General features: G+C 51.9%; 2 protein-coding genes across 2 annotated transcripts; both read right to left on the bottom strand.

The window, feature by feature from the left end:
• Window positions 1-688: 688 nt before the first annotated feature.
• Window positions 689-8,290, bottom strand: LOC147191162 (uncharacterized). The gene is made up of 3 exons (XM_086137273.1): window positions 7,729-8,290; window positions 7,308-7,423; window positions 689-6,331 (listed from the first exon to the last, which is right to left on the bottom strand). The coding sequence occupies exon 3, from the start codon at window positions 6,055-6,057 to the stop codon at window positions 2,086-2,088; it is 3,972 nt and encodes a 1,323-aa protein (XP_085993399.1). The 5' UTR covers window positions 6,058-6,331; window positions 7,308-7,423; window positions 7,729-8,290; the 3' UTR covers window positions 689-2,085.
• A 492-nt stretch (window positions 8,291-8,782) lies between these two features.
• On the bottom strand, window positions 8,783-20,712 carry LOC147191161 (protein shisa-7-like). Its single transcript, XM_086137391.1, has 8 exons — window positions 20,472-20,712; window positions 15,610-16,960; window positions 14,870-15,112; window positions 14,360-14,476; window positions 13,966-14,099; window positions 12,486-12,725; window positions 12,013-12,394; window positions 8,783-10,915 (listed from the first exon to the last, which is right to left on the bottom strand). Exons 2-8 carry the CDS (start codon window positions 15,978-15,980, stop codon window positions 10,552-10,554), a joined length of 1,851 nt encoding a protein of 616 aa, XP_085993517.1. The 5' UTR covers window positions 15,981-16,960; window positions 20,472-20,712; the 3' UTR covers window positions 8,783-10,551.
• Between the last annotated feature and the right edge of the window lie 1,870 nt (window positions 20,713-22,582).

The raw sequence follows: 22,582 nt of genomic DNA, 5'->3' as shown, positions 1-22,582 counted from the left end.
TGGGAACACCAACCAATTTCCTAGAAGTACTCTGAACATCAACGCAAACAGTTCACGTCACTGGACAGCAACGTGCCACTCGCAAAAGTACAAAACAGTCCCACGTCACGTACAGACGCGGACGCGTGCACGCACAGACCCAGCATGTCATTTCAGGGAGCTGCCATGTCTTCTTCTTGAGATGAAAAGTTGTAATTGCGCCATCCTGTGGCCACTATTTGCTATTGTAGCATTTTGAGGTCCAAAAGAAAAGGTTTCTTGTGACCTTTAATCCCGATTTTCAACATATGGTGTGGGCGAGGGCGGCGAACTTTCGTGCTCAAGGACCACATTAGATTTTTTTTTTTTTTAATCAAGAGGGCAAGTTAATTTGTAGGCCGAAAATATATTGCTAAAAATATGTATGGCAAATATTTGTTTCATTAATAATGCACTTTCTACAATTTTAATTGAACAATCATTTGATGAAATACAATGTGCTCTGTACATTTATAGTTTGCAATTTCTACCCAAAATCTATCTACAATAAATCAATTCGTTTCATGAGTGCAATTAAAACTAGATTTGAAATGTAATTTTCTTCAATAATTCCCATTCATGCCTTTTCATTAAATCTAAATGAACTTTGATTATAGCGAAACGTTTTTCACGACTTGATTTGCAACACACAAATGAACAATGTAATCAATTCAGAGATTAAAAATGAAACATTTTAATTGACCAATTTTGCTGGAATCATGTGATAAAAAAAATAAGTGTTGATACATTACTCAAAATCAGCCCCCCCTTAACATCAAATTATTTAAATGGATACACCGAATGTTGTTTTTTTTTGCTGAGAATTTCGAGGTACTGGTCAGCCTTTATTTAAACAGCAAAACAAAACGACAAAATGACTCCCTTGAATGCAGCACGTTATTACAAAAACGGCAAGTGATTTTTTTTTCTTCAAATTTTTAATTTGATTTAAGGGGTTTTCAATAAGTCACTTTTTATGCAAAAAAAAAAAAAAAAAAGAAGAGTCATTTTGTAACAATAATAACAATATTACATGTTTTAGTTGTACAGAAACCAAAAACAAAAAGGTTGAACAATGTGAACGGGAGCTAAATCATAAACTATGCGTGCACGCTTGGGTCACAAAATGTGTGGCAGGGAAGGAAAAGAATCAACACGAGTGGACGTGGAGCGAACCCCCCCGCCCCAACCTGACCCATAGCCCCGCCCTCACAATACCAACACTGATAGAAGACGAGAATTGGGGAGTAAAAAACAGCAAGCTGTCAAGTTATAATAAAATATAATTGAGAATTATATCAATACACTCCGGGGGGGTTTTCCTACAACAAACACTTTCGGCTCTCTCAAAAAGCCCACCTTTTGGTTGTTTTTTTTTTTTTTAATGAGTTGGGGGCTTTTTTCCAAACAAAAATTTCAGTCGCGTCACCTGTGTTTTCATTTTCTCAAGGAACAAGAAGAATAATAAGGCATCTGAACTGTGCTGGATAGTCAAGGAGGATCTGATGGTGAAAAGTGGCGCATGGCCGTTAAAAACCAACCGCAGAATGGACACACGACATAGTGTTTACATAGCGGCGCGTGCGCGCGTCGGTCCGTGTCTTCCGTGCATGCGCGCGGCGTTCTTCCGTCCGTCGGATTGTTCAGAATTTTTGCTGAATTGCTTTTTATTGTCATTACACGTTCGTGCAACGAAATATCACTGACAAGATTCTGTCCTCGTGTGTTCGGTCTGCGTGTCCGAGTCTGCGTGTGTGCGTCAGTGCGTGTGAAGGAAGCGGAGCGGGTGCTACGAAAAGTGTAATGTCACAAGGTGGTGATGTGCCTTGGCAGTAGGTTTTTGGAACCATGAGGAGTTGCTTCCTCTGTCTTCTTCTCCCTTTTGTACAAAAGCTGCCAACTGTCGCGCTCGCCTCTCAGATTGTTACACACATTTTTACAAAAAAAGGGAGACAACAAATTAATAAACTAACATACAAACTGGTGGAGTTCTTAACTCATTCAGTACCGGCCAATTCTAGACCAAGTCTGAAAAGACGTTGAAAAACGTCTTTGGGAGTGAATGAGTTAATGAGCGTACTCAGTCAGAACCGAGGACCTCTCGTGCAGCACCTGAGCCGACGGAGGTAGCGGGGCCGGCGAGCGCTCGCCCGTCTCGACGGGGGCCCGCTGGCCGTCGGCCCAGCGGGCCCCCAGAGCGGGCGCCCGGCACGAGAACTTGTGCCTCTCCAGGAGCCGCGAGCTCCAGAAGCAGCGTCGGCATTTGTGGCAGCGGAAGGTGGCGCGCTTGAGGTGGCGTCCGCGGTGTCGGAGGGCCTTGAGGAGGCCGCCGCTGCGCCGGCCGCACGTGGGGCAGCACAGGCGGGCGCGACGCCCCGATGTCCGCGGCGGGTGCCGGAGGGCGCCGTGCAGCAGGAGGAAGCCCCTCCTGGCGTAGGTGGCGTTGGGACAGACGGGGCACAGGAAGCGCTTGATGGGGACCTCCATGGACAGCAGCCCGCTGACCTTGACGGCGCCCCCGGACCAGGACCTGACCGCCGACAGCCCCCCGCGGACCCTCAGCTGGGCCAGCAGCTTCTTCTTGTTGATCTGAGCCAGCATTCGACCCCGCCTCCTCCGCAGGAGCAGCAACTTCCTGCGCGTCTCCTTGCTGAGCGGCACGCCCACCAGCTTGCCGTCCCTCATGATGCTGTGGATCACCACCCGTCTCTTCTTCTTGCGCTCTTTCCGAACCCCCTCCGGCTGCTTTCGGGGCCGGTAGTGAAACGGCTGCTGGGGGTCTTGCTGCTGCTGCTGCTGCTGCTGCTGCTGCTGCGCGGGCGGCGCGAGGGCGTGGCCGCTCACGTGCTGCTCGTGGGCCGGCCCGCCGTAGTCGTAGAAGGCGGGGGAATAAGCGGGCGCTTGCGAGTGGTTGACCCTCTGGCCGTTGCGGTCGACGCCGTGCTGCGAGAGCTTGTGGCGCACCAGGCTGTTGGAGTAGGCGAAGGATTTCCCGCAAACTTCGCAGCGGAAGGACTTCTCCAGGCCCACGCCGCCGCCGTGCACGGTCTGCTGGTGCGCCGTCAGGTGGAAATAATGGCGGAAGGATTTCCAGCACACGGTGCAGGTGTAGAGCCTCTGGGAGGGGGTCCCGGACGTGGGAGATTTCTCCTCTTGGGAACAAGACGAGAAGAAGTCGGAGGTTCCTTGATTGGCCGCCTGGCTGATGGCGGCGGCGGCGGCGGCGGCTCCTTTGATTCTTCTGCCCTGGTTGTCGATCTCGCCTCTGCGGTGCAGCTTGCCGTGTCTGACGAGACTCTGAGCGTAGGCAAACATTTTCCCGCACAGGTTGCACTTGTAGTTCTTCTGGCCCGAGTGCACCGTCAGATGTTTGGTGAGGTGGAAAGGTTCTCGGAACATCTTGCCGCAGACGTCGCAGGCGTGCGGCTTCTCGCCCGTGTGGACCCGATTGTGGCGCCGCAGGGTCTCGGCCCGCCGGAAGCGCTTGCCGCACAGCTGGCAGCCGTACGGCCGATCCGAGCTGTCGCCGGGGGGCGCGGGACTCCGCCGCCTCCTGACCACGCAGTCGGGGTCTCGTTTTTCTCGGGGCTTGCGGGGTCTGCGGGGCTTGGCGTGCGGCTGGCTGTGGTGCGACAACGGCACGGTGGAGCCGTTTATCCCCGGCGAGGACGACGGCCCGCCCAGGTTCCCGAAGCCCAAGCCCCCGAGCAGCCCCCCGATGATGTCCCTTCTTTCGCCGTCCCTGCCTTCCGCGTTGATGTCGCAGGAGGCGGCGGCGGCGGCGGCGATGGCCGACATGGCGCTACTGGTGACCTCGTCCTCGGAATCGTCCAGCAGGGAGGAGAGAGGAAGGTGCGGCTGCTGGTGGTGGTGCTGCTGGCTCTGCGGGTGGGGGTGAAGGGTCGGCGCCAAAGGGGCCTTGCGCAGGGTCGGGTTGTTGATGTCGAGGGCGGCGTCCGGCGAGTAGAGCGACGACGGCTGCGAGCGTCTGTAATCCTCGTCGTAGGAGGAGGCCTGGCCCGGGTAGCGACTTCTCGAGTAGTCGCCGGAGTACTTATTGTTGGGGGGGGCGGCGGCGTTTGGATTCGAAAGACGCATTTTCCCACCGCCGCTCGAAGCGCCGTCGCCGCGGCTCTTCGAACTCCGGGGGGGTTTTCCGCAGGCGCCCGAGGCGGCGTGGTTGAGGAGGGAGGTGCTCTCGCGGAAGCAGCGCCCGCAGGCCGGGCAGCGGAAGGGCTTCTCGTCGTGGATCTTCTCGTGGCGCGTGAGCGACTCGCGGCGGTTGAAGGACTTCTGGCAAACGTTGCAGACGAAGGGCCGGTTCTCCGAGTGCGTGACGCTGTGTTGGATCAGGTGGCCGCGCTTCTTGAATCTTTTCCCGCAGTCCCCGCAGCAGAAGATCCTCTCCGGGCTGGGGGACGCGCCGTCCGACTTCCCGCCGTGGGCGTCGGGCGTCAGGCCGTGGCTGCGCAGGTGCCGCCGCAGGCTGGAGAGATGCGTGAAGCTTTTCCCGCACTCTCCGCAGTGGTACAGGGATTCGGGTTCGGGGCGGCGCGACGAGCCGCGGTTTTCTCCGGGTTTGGGCAAGCGCCGCTCGCCGTCGGCCAGCGCGGAGGCGGAGGAGGATGGGGCGGACGAGGACGAGGAGGACGACGACGACGACGAGGACGAGATGGCGGAGGACGACGGGTGTTGCGACGGAGACGAGAGGAGAGACGAATGCTGCTGCTGCTCGCTCATCCCGACGTTGCCGGACGCTCCTCCGGCCAGCGCCGAGACGGACGAGCCGTGCCGATGGCCCCCCGAGCCGCCGTGGGCGTGACTCTCCGCCTTCCTCTGCGGGAGGTAACCCGCCATGGCTTTTTTGCGCCTGCTCCCGCCGCTGCCGGAAAGCGAGGAGGCGGAGGACGAAGCCTCCCCCGACTTGGCGGCGGCGTCATCTTTGGGGAGCGACAAGTGAAGGGGCAGGGGCAGGGGGATCCCCGCCTCCTGCTGCATGAGGGAAGCAATCTGATTGGACGAGAGCACCGGAATGCTTTGAAAATCAAATCCGCCCAGGGGGGCGGGCTGGGGGGCCGGGTGCAGCGGGTGAGGGTGGTGCGTGTGGCCGTGGGGGTGAGATAAGGCGTGGGGAGTCAGCTGCTGCTGCTGCTGCGGAGCTTGCGGCGCCGAGTGGCTGTGGGAGGAGTGCAGGGCGGGGGGAGGAGCCAAAGACGAGCCGGACTCGGCCGAGCCCTGGCTGAGACCCAGACCCAAGTGGTTGTGAGTGCCCTGCTGCACCAGGAACTGCTCCAGGCTGCTATTAGCGGGGACGCCCGAAAGGAAGTACTGGTTGGCGGCCAGCATGCAGCTGAACTGCTGGTGGAGGCTGCGGGGGTCCGACTGGCCCACCAGGGGCACCGCCGTGCCGCCGGGGGGGTTGCTGGAGACCGACGCGGAGGTGGAGGTAGACGAGGAGGAAGACGAGGGTCCGGGGGAGGGCTGCGGCACCGAGAGACCGGGGTGCAGCGGAGGCGGCGGGGGCGCGGGGAGGACCCCGGCGCCGCCGTTGGCGCCGCCGCCCCCAAAGTCGAAGCGTCCCATCCCCGAGTGCAGCTGCTCCTGCGCCAACGCCGCCTCGGCCGGGTGGAACGGTCGCAGGAACTGCGGATACCCCGACGAGGAGCCGCTGCCGCCGCTGCTCCCGCCGCTCATCTTGCTCGACTTCCTGGAGCTGTGAGTCGACGACGAAGACGACGACGACTGACTCTGGTGCGATATGGACGGCGGAGGGGCGCTCATTTTGGCGAACAGCGAGGAGGAGTCGGCAAAGGCGTTGCTCCGGGAGGTGGGCAGGGTTCCCAGGCCGAGGCCGGACAGCAGACCGCCGGACGTGTCCGCGGGGCTCTGGTGCTGCTGCTGGAGCTGCTGCTGATGCTGGAGCTGGACCTGCTGCTGGTGACTCAGCTGACGCTCCAAGCCCAAACCCTTGAACTGATGCGCCTGGTGTCCGCTCAGCATTTCCAGGATCTCCATGGGGTACTTGCTGAACTGGAACATCTCCCAAGCGGGCGATGGCCGAGCGGTCCCAGGAGTGGGGGGGGGGGGGGGGGGGGGGGGGTTAAAGTGACCCCGTGCGCCACGTGAGAACCTCGAGGAGAATAGTCCGGGCTTCTCGAGAGATCACTGTCTCATTTGTGCCGGCGAGGGCTCAGACCGCCTCCACGAAGAGACCGCATGAAATCTTTTGTCGGCTTCTATTGGGGTCCTGGAAGGCGGAGAAGGGTCAAGTGGAAGAATGCAAGGCGTCTTCCTGCTCAATTCTTCCCCAAGTCTGAGGATTGAAACGAAAAACCACACAGTGTCAATACGGAAATTAGGGTTGCAACTATTGATTACTTTCATTATCAATCGATCTGTATAATATGTGTGCCCTGCCATTGGCTGGCCACCAGCTCAGGGTGTCCCCCGTCTACTGCCCGAAGACAGCTGGGATTGGCTCCAGCATGCCCGCGACCCTTGTGAGGATAAACGGATTCGAAAATGTCTGGATGGATGGAATTAACAATCCAGTAAAAACAAAAAACAACAACAACTTAATTCCAAAACAGAACCTTACTTCAAATTGACTGTGCTGAAAATGCACAAACATGTAACAATGATTCAGTTACTGGTTTGGTCTGTATCCTCAATTTCAGAAATTCTTGGAACCCATGGAGGGCACGGCAATAACAGAACGGAACCATCTCTGCCTCATGTTGAGTCCAGGAAAACCCAGTCGACAGAATTACTACATTAACGTACTAATGGTTCCGTGTGGCTCTCTGGATGACATGCACTGCAGTCGACCGCAGTGTGCTCATCAGGCTTTCGTTCTTGCATGTACAAGTACTGCACGTTTTACAAGGGTGAGTAATTACCAGCTTGACATGAGGTCATGTCCCTTTATGTGCGGGAAACTGTTTGCTGCTAGCCCAACTAAAAAATTATCATATCTTTTCATTTTTGATGAGGTATTTGCGGGTTTATTTTTAGAACTAGGTATACAGTGCAACCCAACCACGTTAATGTTGTTTCAGTGTACTAAATTAAAACAGGTGTAGCTAAAGATGTGGTCGGGACATGATATTATCACTGTTGCATTGTTGAGCTTCTTTTGCCACTGTCAATCATGACAAGCTGCCAATCAAACTCGCATCAGTGACAGCATCACTCCTTACCGACCAGCATCTTCATCCCTGTTGTTGTTGTTGTTGTTGTTATCAAGGCATCACTGAGTATCTCCAGTCGCGAGCTTGCTTGCGTCTTACCTGCTTTGTGTGCGACATTCGGCGGGGCGGGAGGGTCACGGAGGCTGCCTATGGGGCGCCCACTCGGCTTTCAGGTTGTTGTCGTCGCCTCCATCGGCAGGCGGGCAGGCAGCGAGCTAAACGCGGGCCAAACGGCACAAAATAAGAGTCGCAATAACCAAGCACGCGAACAGAGTGCGTGTCAACTCGGTTAACAAACGTACAGTTCCATCCATCGTAAGAGAAAATAAAAGACAGGAAAAGGACAGAAAAAGAGAGGAATGTGCGATGCAAACAGCTTCGCTCGCCAAGCGATTAGCCTCCGACTAGCTCCAAGCTAACGGACGAGCTAACCTTCCGCCGCCGCCGTGAACAATAAAGTAGTTCCTTATGTAGAAAAAAATAAAAATAATAAAGACAGAAACTGTAATAACGCCCTCACCTCAAAATGCTCGTCAAGGGGGGAGGGTGTGAAAATGCTGTGATAATTTAAGCATAGGCGCCGAAAGTGGCGCGGAGTCTCCGATGGTTGACCGCTCGTTCCTCCCGCCTGGGTTAGCAGCGAGCACGGCCGGCCTAGCGTCCACACGGAGTCCACTAACAAAAACCCCGCAGGCCGCTCGGCGCCGCCATTGTCTCCAGGCTGCGCGACGCCGCTCGCACGCAAGCAAGCAAGCCGCCTCGCTTCCGCCTTTGCCAGCCTCAAGCGGTCGTGCTCTCCGCGGCCGGGTGGGGGCTGCTCGCCTGGCTCTCCGCCCCGCGTCGGTGCTCGTTCGCTCCTTCGCTCGGCCCGAGTCGCCGCCCCCCCACCTGCACCCCCTCGGTTGCTCGGAGCCCTGAAATGGTCGCTTCCTGTGCGCGCGCGAGTTCCGGCTCGGCTACAGCAAGGCTGTCGGCCGCAGGCTACTCGTGTCCGGGCGCGACCGCCGCTGACCACCGCCCCGCTTTCACGCGCCTCACCGCTGACCCCTGCCTGCCAAATAGTGCGCCTTTCGCCGCTTCGGTGCGCGCGCACGAGCACATTGGGCCTGTTGACATGGCGCGCGCGTGCGTGTCCACGAAATAAAGGGCAAGAAATCAATTGAAGGCATCATTAGCTACGTGCGGTGTGCTTTTGTGACCATCTGTTTGTTTGTGTGCGTGTTGATTTTTTTTTTTCAATTCGAGATTTTACATAAACTGGCGACCACTCCATGGTTGTCCACATGTGCCCTGTTTGGAGTCCACTGTTTATTCATGCGAGCTATTGCAGTTACGGTGGGCCCGAAAATTCTTTTTGTCAATGGGTTGCAGGGTGCTGGTATGAGATCTTTCCCCGAGTTGACGTCACAACACGCGTAACTGACAGACATGGCCCCACAACTTTTTGTTTTCTGTCATCATCCACAAGCCAGGTTGATGGATGCCTGTCATCATGCCCGACATGAATTGGCAACCAGCCCATTTTTCTGTCCCGGTGTCATTTGCTTGTATGAATGGAAGCAGACAAGAGCAAAAAGCTTTCAAAGGATTTATTTGTCATTGTCAACCATTGTGATTTGTACAAACCCGAAGTGAGAAGAAAACAAAGTGTGAGGCCTTTCTTCAACATTGGACAGGATGTCCTATATGAAAAGTCCTTTCCAATTTGAGGTATGCAGAGGATCTTACAAAGATTACATGGCCACAATTTGCAAACACACACACACACACACACACGTCAGTCTGACACCAAGAAAACCTTTCAGGTTTTCTCACTGAAGAAGAAAAAAAGACAAAGACGAGTACTCAAGTAGCTTTGGTCAATGACGACAGCGACGGATCATCTGTTTTCACTCTTGGAAAAGTTCGTATGAGGCTCAACATCCGAAGGAGGAGTTACACGCATGCACGCACGCGCGCGCACACACAGGACATCATGACAGCGACATCATGGCTGTGACATCATCATCATCATACTCCGACACGTGGAACTCAAATGCCGTTTAATGCAGCGATTCCCCACCACAGTAGCTTCTCAGGGGTGTGGTGTGAAATGATCCAATGTCACAAAGTTCCATCTATTTTGGATGGAAGACAAATGTGCCAGCTCTCGCGTGCAGTGACATGCCGACCAACGAAACACTCACTCAGGTTGGGAAGCACTGCCCAAACACCAAAGCGCCACCAGACAGGAAGGCCCTTTTTTTTTTCGCCCGTCATCTCAGCCATCCCAAACGTTGATTGCGTCTGCCCTAAGTCACTTGAAAGCGAGAAAGCAACAGAAAAGAACAGGCGCACACAGCACACACACACCTCATCAATTGTTTTGAGTTTATAGCCCTTAGTGTCATCCGGCCAGGCATCCGTCCGGCCCGTGGCTCTGATGCCCCCCTTCCCAAAGTGTTGGCATTCCACATGATGGCTGCCAAAAGCTGCCGGCGACGACGACACGGCGGATTTCTCCGTTTTTGCAGGTTGTGGGCCTTGAAATACAGTCGAAGACGCGTTGGCGCACCGGCTCTGCTCCAAAGCGGCCGACGAGTTCACAAAAAAAAAAAAAAAAAGCTAATTGTATTCTCCAGTTGTGCCACTGAGAGGAGGAGCGATTATGCAAGTAGGGGTGTTTACATTTCAGACACTGAACTCGGTGCATGAAAATCAAACTCTGGAAAAAAAAAAAACAAACAAACACCCAAATAGAGTGGCGCCTTGAGATGGGAGTTGAATTTGTGACCATGCTCGTATCTCAAAGCACTGCCCAGTGAAATGAATGGGGGATGCACTTTTTCATCCCTTTAACAAGTCAAAGCTTGAGTTTGAGGCGATAAAATGCAGTTCGAAGTAAATTCAAAAGAGACAACGCAGATAGATTTCGTCGCAGGAGGTTACTTTGGGATTTTTTTGTTTTGTTTTCTTGATACAAGCCATCGAAGGAGAACGGCGGCTTCCTTCTTTCCCTCCATCATCCATTCGCATCGTCCTCAATTTGCTCTCACGCCGTGCAACACGGTTCCATCCTGTTTTCTTACACTTTGGGGGCTCCTCTGGAGACCAAACGATAGAAAAAGAAACGGTTTTACCTACCTTGCATATTTCGCCAATTACTCGTTTGCGTGTCTGTGTGGATCAATCTGTGGGTGAGTTTCAGTTTGTGTAAGTGTATGTGTGTGCGTGTGTGAGTGCGGATCTCCTCGTTACGTTTTGCGAGTGTGGATGGCCAAACCAGCGTCAGGTAAATCCGCTCTTCGTTTTTGCTCGATGTCGGTGCCCAAACAAGCTTGAAGCGCGGCGTTGTGCACGGGTCTCACACGGTGACCTCGTTCTTGCTGGCAGTCCTCAGAACGCGTCCCCCGCCGACCCCCGGGATGTAGTGGAGCTGCTCGACGGTGTTCTGCCGCATGTTGGCGAAGGCGCTGCGGCGGGCGGTGGGGTGGCCCTCCCAGCCGCCGTGCTCGTGGCCTGGCGTGGGGTGCGAGTTCATCTTGACCATGTGGTGGCGCTCCATGGATGGCGTGGCGCAGATGTTCTGCTGCGATTGCGCCTTGTGGTGGTGACTCAGGCGACCCATGGTGGGCACCATGCCGCCGCCGCCGCGTTCCACCATCAGGCCCATGGCCAGCAGCTGATCCTCCAGGCGGTCGGGGGACATCAGGAGTCGCTCGTGGGACCTGCCACCGTTGGACAGTATAAGCGTGCCTGAGCGACTGATAGATTCGTGGAAATGTGTGCGCATTTCAGAGAGAAAGTGTCAACGTCAGGGGTGTCAAACTCATTTTTGTCACGGGCCACTTTGGAATTATGTCTTCCCTCGGAGGGCCGTTACGACAGTGAAACCGAATAAATGTTTAATCATCACATCGTATTACCGTATTGGCCCGAATATAAGACGGTGTTTTTTGCATTGAAATAAGACTGAAAAAGTGGGGGTCGTCTTATATTCGGGGTCTGGACGTTATACCCATTCACGACGCTAGATGGGTCAGATATCATTGAAGCGAATGCTGAACTTGACTCCACAGGCCAAAGTGAACCCCTGCCACAAAGAATAAAAATAAAAATAGCGGTGGCACGAAGAAGACAAATAATAAATAGCAGTAAGAAAGAAAAGAAAATAATAGAAGCGATAACAGAAAATGGAGAAACGTAGCGACAATCTGGAGAAAAGTGGGTCGACGATCGGCCAGGATAACCGGCAGCTGAGAAGTTATGTCATTTACATTTCAAAAACCAGAACCCATTCATTTATGAATGTGATTGCACTTTAGATTTGAATGAGGCAAAATAACATGCTTTTTCTCTCAAATATGTTATCATTTGTTTCAGATGTACTGTCATTATTTTCTGTATAAAAATGAATTTGGTGTTCAAAAAGTCTTCTTTCAAACTTGAGTCTTGAAAAAGAGGGGGTCGTCTTATCATCAGGGCCGTCTTATATTCGGGCCAATACGGTACTGTATTACTTGTACACACAAAAAAACCAGTGGCTCATTAGTTTTGAAATCAGTCAAGTATTTGTTCAATTATGGTGAGTGTAAACCGGGTCACAAAGTTATTGCAAAATGCCACCGTTATTTATTACATATGACAATTGAATAAGATTTCGGTACAGATTTAAGCAAGGGTCAAGGAAGTTGACACATGATTTGCTTTCGCAGGCCACATAAAATGATGTGGCGGGCCGGACTTGGCCCCCGGGCCTTGACTTTGACACAATGGTCATCATTTGTGTGCGTGAGTTTTTGTGCGATTCTGCGTGCAGTGTCACCTGCGCAACGTCTGCGAGTCGGCGCCCCTCATGTTTCTGTAGTAGTGCTGCTGCTGCTGGTTCTTGAGGAGGCGGGACAAGGTGTTGCCCTCGCACAGCGCCAGCAGCTGATCCTGCGAGCGCACGCGGCGCGGCGGCCGCTCGAAGTTGAAGCCTCCCCCAGCGTAGTGCGCCGGCACGGGCAGCGGGTATGGGTTGGGCGTGGAGGGCGGCACGTAGGGGCGGGGACGCGAGCCGTCGAGCGGCAGCGTGCCGCGCGACGAGCCCGCCGTATAGTCGCCCGCCCAGGGGAGCTGGTGCTGCGACGAGTAGAAGGACGGCGGCGCGTTGGTCGAGCGCCGCTTGGACCAGGAGTAACCCGGATACTCCTCCAGCTCGCGCTCTGAGACAAACAGGTGGGGGGGGGGGGGGGGGGGAACACCAATCAGCAGCTGACACGCGCAAAGACACACTGAAGGCACCCTTGGACTCACCGAGCTTCTTGAGCGAGCTGTATCTGGTGATTTGCGGCTTGACGGCGGCCTCGTAGGAGGGCGGCAACTGCGCCAGGTTGTGAAGGGAGTGGGAGAAGGACGCGTGGCTGGTGCTGTGCCGCATGCCACCGCCGCTGCCCGCAAACGGGCCCCCGCCCAGGCTTTTGCCGCTGCTCGCGATGAGTTTAGGCCCCGACGACAGCTGCGGCGTGCTCATGTTGTTCATGCGGGCGCCTCGCTCTGAATACACAAAAGACACGCGGGCGCGCAGGTTGCTACATGGCTGCCATCACCATGGCGACGGCAAAAAAAAAAGTCACGCCATGGCTGCATCTCATCTCGTCTTCGCAACCCTCCTCAATCGTCGCCACACACTCAACCGCTGACACGACCGCACAGTGATGCGCGCATACACTGGACGGGACGTGCGCTATGACGAACAGCGCCCCCAACACACACACACTCCGATAAACGCGCGCACTAAAACACGCTTACACACAATCTGACGCACGGGTACAAACACGCTCAAATAAACTCAAACTGACATGTTCACAAAAAGTAGACACACAATCACTCACGTTGACATTCAATGCAGCCAACATTCTAATAATTCTTGCTTTGAAACTGAAAAGACGAAGCCGCCATGCGCACGCACACACACACCCTCACACGTTCTTATGTGGAGTGCAGAAAAGCAGCGTTGGGACTGATGGGCGCAAAAAAAAAAGATTTGAATGCTTCGATGTGAGAGCACCAGTGTGGAGGAGGGAGGACGCGCTCTTTGGCAACATGGACACTCATTTTCATTTCATCACACACTCACACACAAGAAGACACACACACAAACAAGACATACAGACACAGAAAAAAAGCAAAGCATGAAACAAATACTTGCATTGCTACTTGGTTGCCTTGGAGACGACCGCAGGCCTTGGCAATGCTTTGTGTGGCAGGAAGCTGGCGGTGGCGGTTGGGGGGGGGGGGGGCATGTGGACGCAGGCGAATGTGAGTGATGGGAAGGTCAAAGAGGGGGAGGGGGCTAAAGCAGACAACCTACATATCACACAAATGCAAAATGACACTAACAGACACATGGAAATGGACAGACGTGCTGACAAACACAATGGTAAAAATACACGTGCAAATGGACACACACACACACGCACACACACAGCAGATTTAAAGTGACATACTTTGTTTTTCAAATCTAAAAGCGACTAAGAGGCTTTTAGTTTTCTCAAGTTGACAGAGTTGACACATCCAATATGGCGGACAAGCAGGAACAAGCCAAAGCCGTCCAATGAGGCGACCATGTCGACGCTCGGGCTCGGCACGAATCGGCCGTGACTCAAACCAAGACGCAAACGTGCCGTTTAAAAAGTGCTTTGGACACTGTGTTACCACTTCGATTTTTCATTTGTTGGACGTTGTCGGCAGATCAGATCAGAGTTCGAGTATGCCGGAGAGAACGCTCACTCACTGCGGTTGTCCTTGCTCTGCAGGATGGGCGTGTACAGGTTTTTGGGCAGACGTCCGTCGGCGGTGGTCAGCATGTTGTTCCTCTCGCCGTGCTGCACGGGACTGGACTGGTGACGCAGGATGTCCACCAGCGACCTGTCACAAGCAGACAGACACAATGGAGTTTGGGGCGCCGGGTGCGTGCACAGCGCAGTTTCATATGGAAAATGATCCAATTTCCCTTGTGAAAAGTCCCCGGATTGCTCTCACTGTCACTGCGTGCCGCCGGCGCAGACAAATGTCCAAAGGCACTGGCGATCAAAAAGTCTCTCTCAAAAAGGTGAAATGGAATCGTGTTGGTGGAGGAGAATGAAACGTGAGAAGGCATCCCACAGCTTCTCGAAGCGGCGTCTCACCTTGGCATGTTGGCGTCTCGGTTCCGTGGGCGCCGCGCCACCTTGGCAAAGGCGATCCGCACGCCCACGGCCGCCACCAGCGTGAAGGAGATCACGCCACCGATCACGTAGGCCGTGCTGCCCAAAACAGACCAGCAAACTCGGTTCAGGGGTACATGTGACGGATAAATCAGCTTTTAATTGTTAGTCTCCCATTAGAGAGCGGCGACCAAGTCTGTCCTGTCCTGCGCGGTCCAGCCTATTCGCATCCTAATCCAGCCGGCTGTCCGAAACCAGTCCTGTCCTAATCCATCCTCACTTGTCCTGTACTCTCCACCCCATTCACATCAGCTCCAATTCCAGCCTAATTCCCAGCTTCGATCAGGAGTGACAAATAAACAGCTTGAAGCAAGCACATGTTGCCTTAAACCATTTTTTTTTTTTTTTTGTATTTTTCGCAGCCAGGTCGAAATTGGGAAGGTGTTCTCCTGAGATAAGCGATGGGCGAGCGTTCCGTCCATCCGCACCCACCTGCTGCTCTGCTGCTGGAGCGTCTCAAAGTCCGGGTCGGGTCTGTTGTGGGCGGGCAGCGTGACGGGCACCTGCGGGTCGGCCCAGTCGGGCGACTTGTAGTTGGTGCAGGAGTCCTGGTCCAGCCGGTTGCGCTGGTGCTCGCAGCAGAAGCGGTAGTGGCACGTGCCGCAGCAGTAGATGAAGCTTCCCTTGGAGCAGTTGAAGGTGCTGTCGAAGTGGCCCATCACGTCGAAGTAGCCCCTGACACAAAGTGCGATCAAGCATACACACAGCGCCCTCGCCTGGCTTGGAGCTCAATGAGCAGCCAACAATTCTTAAAAAAATAAGCATAGGCAGAGTCACAGTTACACAAATTCACTTTGGTTTTTGAACCTGATCTGTTTTTCCATCATGTTTTTGGAATAGAGAAGGAAGCTGCAGTACCCTGAGAAAACGCACACAAGCTACCAGGACATGTTAATGTTAAGCTATTAAGCATTAGCTAACATTTTTTACAAGTGCCTTTTCCAATAGGACGATATTTAAATGATGCAAATAATGGCTATTATCTTTCTGTATTGTAGATTTTCGCCAATGCCAGGTTTGTCCGGAACATGTGCCCAACAATAATCGGGGCCACACGGCACTTCTGCCAAAACCTCAACTCTGCTGCGGCACTATTGAACGGTCGCTAGGCAACAGCAGGACGCCTCTGCAAGCGAGCGTCGGCCAACACGTTGCCGTCACGTGTGTCCTACCTGCACACGTCCACGTCCACCAGCTGCCTGGGGGGCGGCGCCACCTGGGCGGCGCCCAGCGGGGGCTTGAGGGCGTCGGCTGTAACATTCCTGGGCAACATGGTCTGGGGGAGGGGCTTGGGGGGCAGCTGGGCCACGGGCGGCGGCCAGTCGTCGCCGTCCTCCGCCTCCGCCTTCTTGAGCATCAGCGGCGGCTCGTAGCCGGTGAGAAGGAAGAGGGTGGCGTGTTTGCCGGACGCTGAGGAGGCAGGGTTGCCGGACGGCGGCTTCCTGACATCGTTATCGGTGGTTACCGTGGAAACAGCAAGGCAGGAAAAAAGCACCAGGGAGTAGCAAAACATCCCCGGTGAAATTGTGTCTTTCATCGTCATGTTGTTATGACATATAAACAACAAAACAAAAGCCAAGGTCCGTTGCAGGATGACTTAAAAAAAGCTTCCCAAACATGAAAATTTTCATCTGGCGCCTGAATGTAAACTCAAGGCGTTCTTGTGTAAACGCAGCTTGTTGCTAGGCGACGCGTTCAAACATGTTCCGCCGGAAATGTAAACTCTTCATCATCCTAGCTGGAGCACAAAATGGATGAAAGGAGGTGGAGTGCGTAAACATTGAAGGTTTGCATGTAAACTTTTCAGAGACTCGCTTCAAGTAACGCGAGCGGCGGCAAAAGCTGACGAGGCCTCAAGCCGCCGTATAAAAGCGGATGACCAGCAGCTGAATGAGCCTCAAGGCAAACGCGTGATAGACAGCCAAGGGGGGGGGGGGGGGTCACTGGTGGCGTAACCCGAGAGGAGGAGGGTGGGGGGCTTGCGACACAACCCCAGAGGTGGCGGTTTAGGAACAGGGGGCCTATTTGCTGAGGTGGCCCTTGTGCGAGGAGTGTCTCCGCTCCGAATTGAGCTCCGGCCAGCAGAAGAGAACGAAGAAGGGCTTGGCCCTGGTTCGAATGCGGCGGTACGGTTCTGCCAGCACACTAGACATGAACGAGTCCCGGGCTGATCGGTTGCAGAGAGAAGAAGAAAGAGGGGTGGCCCGGAAACGGAGTCTAAGCGGCTATGGCTTCGTCGACGCGTGGACGCGAGGTCTGCACTGTGGCGTAAAGGGATTGTTGTCCGGCGGTGCCGACTACGGAAGAAGTCGAGGACAGAGCAGCAGGAGAGGGTCGAATGCCGTCCCCAGATGAGGTGTGGCGAGGCATCAAAAGCTCACACACACTACTTCCAGACTTCCCGATTCTTTTTTTTTTTTTGCTCCTTCTCTTGACACGCTCGTCACTTTGGTGCCGGCGTTTGGTTTGGGACATGGGGAAATTCTCCAGGGTGATCACGGCTTCTTCCACCGTCTCCTTGCACTGCAACAAAACACAAAAACACAGTTAGCGTGAACTTCATATGACCCGCTTTTAAGATCAAGATGAAGATCACGCAAGTCAGTTGAGCAAATGACTCCAGTCCACCAGGTGGCAGTGTGGCTCCTGAGGAGCAGGAGGCACACAAGCTGAGCCCAGTAATAAACAGTAGAACAGGTGCGACAGTTAATCAACAACAGAAGATTAAATTAAACTGCAACTATCAATGAAATGTTTAGAGAATCCAAATCCTCCGAATTTCAGCACCCCAACAGTCAATATTCTCAGGTTCATTTCGTTTGAAATTAAATGAGGTCTCAAAACGATTCGTTGATGATAGAAATTGCTGTTTCGGAATGTGACAGTACAGTATTTAAGTATTTGTTCCAGTCGGTTGATGAGAACTTTTTCAGTCAACGTTTTGTCAGCTCAGCCAACGTGAGCGCACGCCAAGTTGATGGTTTTGCGTTTGTCACACGATGACTTTCCACCTGCTGGCGTGGCGCACACGGCAGCCATGAAAGCACGATGAACAACGAGATGGACGAGCGGGAAGAAGAGTCATCAGGAAATCAAAAGGGCAAACGCTGGCGTCCAGTGAGAGATGAACATCCTTTCGATGGAACCGTCGTCATGGAAACCTTGCATGTTATTTAAAAATATTTTTTTTTTAAAAAAGGACATTGATTTTGCTGACATTTGGGTCCATGTGAATTATTAAGACGGCTATTTGTACATTAAGACCAAAGGTCAGCTGGAACTTGGACGCATCGTCGACGGGTCACCAGGAAATGTCAGGGCACAAATTGACAAATATATGACTGGTCGCTAGTCACTAACAGACAAAAAGACCGGTCGCCGGTCACCGTTGGGGAACAAAATGACCACGACAGAATGGACGGCAGTCAACTTTCCCTTTCTGAAACTAACACGCTAACAGGAACCGCTAGACCACAGGTGCCAAACTCAAGGCCCGGGAGCCAGTTTTGGCCCACTGCATCATTTTCTGTGGGCCGCGAAAGCAAATCAAACATGTCAGCTTCCAAGATGCTTGCCAAAATCTCGACCAAAGTTAAAAATTCTCATCTTTAATAAATAAGAGCTAGCTATTATAAGCATTGTCTTGTTACCAAACCCCTCATTACAGTCACTTCAACAATAGTTGAATAAACCGGCATTATTGACTTCTTTTTATGGTTTCAGTCCTAACGGCCTACCAAGGGAAACGGTAACTAAAATGTGGCCCATGACAAAAATAAGTTTGACACCCACGCTCTCAACTGTGAAGCACGCATGCTAACCACTCATCAGGTGTGCCGCGGGCTACAAAGACAAGCTTACAGCATACGTTGGCAAAGTTGCGTTTTATTTGACACCAGAGCTTGAGGACGCGCTCAGAGAAGTTCGGGACCAAAGAACAACATTTGGGTTTTAAAATAATAATAATTAAATAAAAAATCCTGCTCTTTTTGCTGTTTGAATGCGGCATTCCCAGCATTTCCCACAATGCACTTGACACACCCACGCAAGCGCGGGTGGCCGGCCGCTCGTTGACTCGACTCCGACGTAGGCGGAAAAAAATAAATAAATAAATATCACCGTGCACCATCATCGTCCTCGCCAACGCTCGCTTGCTCCCTCCTGGCGCATGATGACTAGCAAAGTAAAAGAAGAAGCGGGACTATCAAAATAAAAGAAGCCATTTCTCTCACTCAATTCAATTGAGTAGAACCAGGATAGAAAAATAATAAACTGGAGGACCACATATGATAGAAAAGGTTGAAAAAGAAATGTCCAAACAATGTAAAACACCATATTGGCCCGAATATAGGACGGCCCTGATTATAAGACGACCCCCTCTTTTTCAAGACTCACGTTTGAAAAAAGACATTTTGAACACCAAATTAATTTTCATACAGAAAATAATTACAGTACAACATATTTGAGAGAAAAAGCATGTTATTTTGCCTCATTCCAATCTTAATATCTGAACATTTAAATATGTAAACTAAAGTGCAATCACATTCGTAAAGGAATGGCTTCTGGTTTTTGAAATGTAAATGACATCATAACTTCTCCTCAGCTGCCGGTTAACCTGGCCGATCTTCGACCCACTTTTCTCCAGATTGTCGCTAAGTTTTTCCATTTTCTGTTATCTCTTCTATTATTTTCTTCTCTTTTCTTTCTTACCACTATTTTTTTTCTTCTTCGTGCTACCGCTATTTTTATTTTGATTATTCGTGACAGGTTCACTTCGGCCTGGGGAGTCAAATTCGGCATTCGCGTCAATGATATATGGCGCCATCTAGCGTTGTGAATGGGTATAATGTCTAGACCCCAAATATAACACGACCCCCACTTTTTCAGTCTGATTTCAATGCAAAAATCACCGTCTTATATTCGGGCCAATACGCTATGTAAATGATGAATGTAAAAAAAGAAAATGACCAATTAATCTGAAAGCACCAAGACTTGTACAACACAGCCGGCTTCCGATAGTCGCCTGCTGCATTTTGGCTTGTAAGTGTCAGGACTTGTTTACGGCAGATGAAGCAAAATGGCGAGAGTTTGCGCAAAAGCCACCGAGGTGGACTGGCCATCAAGGTCATAAATTTGTTTTTCATTCACGTCGGAGCCCGTTAGATTTCATTTTTCTCATCTTATTTTGTTTTTTGGGTGGGGGGGAGTAAACACTAGTTGTGGAAAGCCTATCCTAGAAAACATTGCTCCATCTTCTGATCAAGTCGGCGATCAAATAGAGGTCTTCAAAACTCGCCGAATAAATCAATTTGACAAATGAATGCAGAAATCACTGACGTTGCCTTTGCAATGTAGAGGTTTGCAATGACTGTCTCCCATCGATGACATCGATACATCTGACGACGAGTGATGATGTGCGGGATGCATCCATTTTCTAAACATCGCTCTCATCCCGACTGGGGTCAGGTGTGACATCAGCGTGTAGTGAGGGTGCGAGTTTTGGTAAACGTCGCCAGCGGCCAGCTGAAGGCAACCTCATTTGGTCCCGTAAATCACACACACACGCACACACACACGCAGCAGCTGTCGAGAGACCGATATGAAGTAATTGTCTTGCAGCGCGGTGAAGTCGCATGCGCGACAACACGCCAGCGAGACGGTGCGCGGAAAGTCAAGAACGTCAACGCGTGCACGAATGAGACGTGCGCGTGTATGCATCATGTTGTCAGTGTGTGTGGCTTTTGTCTCTCCGCGCGCGTCCTGCATGTGCGCGTCTGCAGCACCGAGCCAAGATGGAGGTTTGTTGCATTGTGCCCAGGAGGCGCTCGCGCGTGCACGAAGGGGGGAGCGCGTGCGGCGCCAACACTGCAGCAGCGCCCCCCCCCCCCACACACGTCCCATTACCCCCCTTTTTTTGCAGCATGCTAAGAGGATAGGCTACATCTCGACCCGTTGAGTGCACGGCATTGCTTGAGGGGGGGAGTCAAGGGGGGCTTGGGTGACAGGTGTCATTGAAGAGGACGAGTGTACGCACCTGTTGTGTTGGAGCGTGGCGTGTGTAAGAAAGCGCGGCGAGGTTGTGCCGTCCATTTCGCCTGAAAGCCACTATGAAAAAAGAACAGCAACACAAATAAAAACGGCATTAATAAAATGTACAAAAAAAGCAGGCGGGTCAACGCCTGTAGGTCCGCTTGTGCGGTCCGGACGGCTTCCTTCCTTCCTGTCCGTCCCGCTGCCTGCCGCGCAGTAGTCGTCGCTGCGCCTCTTGTCCATCCGACGCCTCGCAGCTTTTTTTTTTTTTTTTTTTTTTTGCCCACCTTCGTTTTCTTCAAGTTGCGCCAATCAGCCAATCGGCGCGCGAGCACTCGTGCCCCCCCCGAGCTGATTGGCCATGACGCGTCTGGCAGCAGCCGCGGCGGCGGCGGCGGCAGCTGCAGCAGCTCGCTTGCCATCCTGTCAGGAACACAAAGGAAATATTCAAGAATAAAAAAACAGCAGAGCCTTTTTCATTAGCCTCCAAACTCACTTGTAGTCTTTGGCATTTGACTCAGCATGACCCAGACTTGATCTTAGTTTTACTGTTTGGTGCTTTCTCCCGTCCTTCTTACTGATTTATTGCTTTATTGTTGTATATATTTTGTTGCTCCATGTACAGCACTTTGAATGCAGCGATGGTTGAAAGTGCCCGTGAAATACACTTGAGTTGAGAATTAGCTCCACGAACAGCCCGATCCAGTGATAGTTTTACAGTTTGAGCCCAGCCAGAAAAGTATGAGTCCCATTATGCATTTAGAGAGTCCCAAATTTCGAATTCGGAAATGGTCTACTTATTCAATTGCATATGATAATAACGCAAACAACAACAATATACATTGAGAATAGGTTTATTTCTTATAAACAGATGCTGCAAAAATTTTAATAATTCAGGCATACAAGATTTGCTGAGAAATAGGATCTTATTTCAACCCATGGTTCAGTCTTTGAGTTCATATCTCCGCAATAAACTTCCGCAACACTTGTTCGCGACGCTTGTTTTAACGCTGCACGACGTTCGTGAAGGCCGATCTCGCCAATCTCGTCTCGCGAGAACGGAAATCTCGTCACGCGAGATTACTTCACGCACGATCAAAACAACAATGGCGGCGATTGTCAAACTGCGATCGTTGCTGGAAAAAAAGATTTACCGTCATTTTTTATTTATTATTTTTTTTACTAAGAAATTTCCCCAAAAAGTACATTATTTGGAACTGTGAGTCCGGCGGGAAAATTATGCATCTAGGACGCAGAGGTAACGAGATGGCTGCTGATCACAACCTGTCTGCATTGCGAAAAAAAAAGGTCTTGAACATAAAGAATGCAATGCTCAAATTACATAACGTCGTTTTTATACACATGCGTGTATATCTACGGATATGTATCAGGAACGTTGACCATCACGAGGTCATCAAGCAATCTAAAGATGAGAACAATTTCTTTTAAAAAAAGTTTGCTTCCAATCCAATTGACAGGCATGACTAAGCCGCATATGTTGACATTCATTCTTTACAGACCCGAAAAGCGCTGTCATCAGTTACCATGACGATGACGTCGGCGGCGGCCCGCTCACCCGACCGACATGTATTCATGATCAATGGTTTTGTTTGTATCCCTTTATGGATGAGATTTGAGACTGGCCGCGCCCGCCTCAACCTCGAAAATGCAACAGTGGAGAATTTTTAGTCGCTGTTTTTCTGCCGGTAGTCAAAGACGAACGCAGAGCAACCATGTGTGACAATTTCTCTCGAGCCAAAGAACAACTCGCAGGTTGACGGGAAGCAAAGTTTGACTCACTCAAATCACAAACGTCACTTCACTGCAAAGGGCCACCATGCGCCTGAACCCTTTCGGGGACAGCGGTCACTACAGTGGACAGCTTAATCATGTTATCAGGTTACAGGGTGCAAGGAAGGGGTTGAACATTTCGCAATCATGTCGCTTCAAAGTCAAAAGATGTGAAAAATAATTTCACATTGGCATCGTTCTAAAGTTGAGTCTAAAATCGAAACTCAACGTCATGAACGAGTTTACCAAATAATCCCAAAAGATCAACGGCTGACAACCGATGCCAATAAATCACGAGATGGCTCAACTATGGACGCTACTACT

The sequence above is a fragment of the Hippocampus guttulatus genome, chromosome 18 (genome assembly GCF_054856545.1).
Source record: "Hippocampus guttulatus isolate MCC_2025c chromosome 18, RoL_Hgut_1.0, whole genome shotgun sequence".
Classification (NCBI taxonomy): domain Eukaryota; kingdom Metazoa; phylum Chordata; class Actinopteri; order Syngnathiformes; family Syngnathidae; genus Hippocampus; species Hippocampus guttulatus.
This window is presented reverse-complemented; position numbering and strand designations above follow the sequence as displayed.